The sequence below is a fragment of the Eimeria mitis genome, genomic scaffold, assembly GCF_000499745.2.
Source record: "Eimeria mitis Houghton genomic scaffold, Emh_scaff2391, whole genome shotgun sequence".
NCBI classification, from domain to species: domain Eukaryota; phylum Apicomplexa; class Conoidasida; order Eucoccidiorida; family Eimeriidae; genus Eimeria; species Eimeria mitis.
Genome location: NW_013570727.1, coordinates 6,376 through 8,098, shown reverse-complemented (window position 1 = coordinate 8,098; position 1,723 = coordinate 6,376). Strand labels below are relative to the sequence as shown.

The following is a 1,723-nucleotide window of genomic DNA, read 5'->3' as shown; positions in this document are numbered from 1 at the left end:
CAAACCCTCTGACTTTTCAACCGGCCGCTTCAAAGCCGGGACCACCACTTCGTCGTAGCTCTGAAAAATTCCCACAAACAGACCAGCTAAATAAATTTCAGCTTCTCCCAGCCCATACTCTGAAGGGAGAAAACTGTGCTAAGGCAGAGAAGAACGAGAAAGACAAGCTATACATACAAAGGCTCTAATGCAGTGGTCAACATCCTGCACGCTATAAGCCAGGAACGTAGCTAACGATTCCCAATGTGTCGCTATGACTCGTGCGCAGGCAGTGTCTCGTGTATCGGAGCAGCACGTGGATTGAAGCTGACCTTCGTCTCGATTCTCTGAGTTCCATCTGGTAGCTTGACCTTTGCATTCGCCATTAAATGGCTGCCCTGTTGAAACGCAATGCTTTGCAAGTCAACAGATCCAGTGGGCTTCCGCTGGGCAGCTTGGCTACTGGGGCCCCCGGGCCCTCCCGGCGTGCCATGGGCCCCTCCTCCCAAAGCACTTGAGTCGTCGTCGGCCTCTGCAGCTCGAAGCGACGCGTCACGCGCCTGCAGAGAACATCATGATGTGCTCTACACTAATATATTAACAAGATGCGTCGGGGTATATTTTCCACTCACGAAGAGAGTGGGCAGCAAGAATTTTCAACAGTTTTGCACCGCCACACTCATGGAGCAGCAGGGTATAGATGCTGCGGTGAGGGAACTAGGTGACTGACAACAAGCGGTCAGCTCAGAGGCAAAATCTGAATAACTAGTATAATTTGTTCTACCCAATGATGCGTCGTTTGTCTGTATGCAGTGGGTTTGAGTGCTGTTTACCTGAGCCTTGGCGGCAAGCGTTGCTGCCTCTTTCCGGACATTTAGAGTGACCTCTTTTTCTTTATTGCGGCGTGAGGTGAGTGCATCGAGCAGCTCAAGGACTTCTTGTCCTTCTTGGGTATTTTTCATCTCCTCCCGAATACCTTCCTTCTCTTCTGTAGTCTGCGCTTGCCCCAACCGAATGCAGTAGAACAATTTCCATCGGTTTTTGAGGATCTTTTTGGCGAGTTCGAAGTTTTCGTATTTCAAAATCAGAACCAACTTGTTTTCACATTCTTGAATGTCTGGGATAGGAAGAATAGACAGGATCTCTTTCTCTGTCGCTACAGCCTGATTCGGGTCAGAGAAGACTGCGTTCAGCTCGCGCTGGAGCCAGTGAGGATCAATCTTCGATACATCTACAGAGTATGCCGACTCTTCGTTGTCCATCTCCTCCTCATCAAGGTTCTTGGCAGCTAAATATGTCCTTTCTTTCTCTTCTTGTTCTTCCGTCTCTTCATCGTCATCGTCTTCACCCTCGGCCTCCATATCCGAATAGCCGTAGTCATCCTCTGCCTCATCTTCCTCATCAAACACCACCGCGACTCCTGCCGTCGTGTCAGGTTCCGCTGGGCACAGACATTCAACAAACCACGGCATACCAGTTGACAAGCACGTCAACAGCTTTCACGTGTACACGCAGTCTAACGATTACTACACAAACAAATACATCACTCATCTGAAACGCCCGATGCACGAATAAATTCGCTTCAATTCAAAAACACACACTGCTACACATGCGCAGGCTATGGGTACCACTACAAGAGCAGGTATTTGCACGAGGTCTGAAACAAGGCTAGTTATCCATGAAGTTAGCACACCACAGGGTGGTGCTTCTGCTGTGATTACTTGTATGTCTTTCAGTGCCACTG

At 49.2% G+C, this 1,723-nt stretch overlaps 1 protein-coding gene across 1 annotated transcript in view; it reads right to left on the bottom strand.

The window, feature by feature from the left end:
- Positions 1-251: 251 nt before the first annotated feature.
- Positions 252-1,723, bottom strand: part of EMH_0053100 (U5snrp Brr2 SFII RNA helicase (sec63 and the second part of the RNA), related) — a gene marked incomplete at both ends in the record, with an annotated part of 2,717 nt that continues 1,245 nt past the window's right edge. The window contains 2 exons of the mRNA XM_013496950.1: positions 252-539; positions 813-1,420. Of these exons, the coding sequence (XP_013352404.1) occupies positions 252-539; positions 813-1,420 (896 nt within the window). The remainder of the gene's footprint in view (positions 540-812; positions 1,421-1,723) is intronic.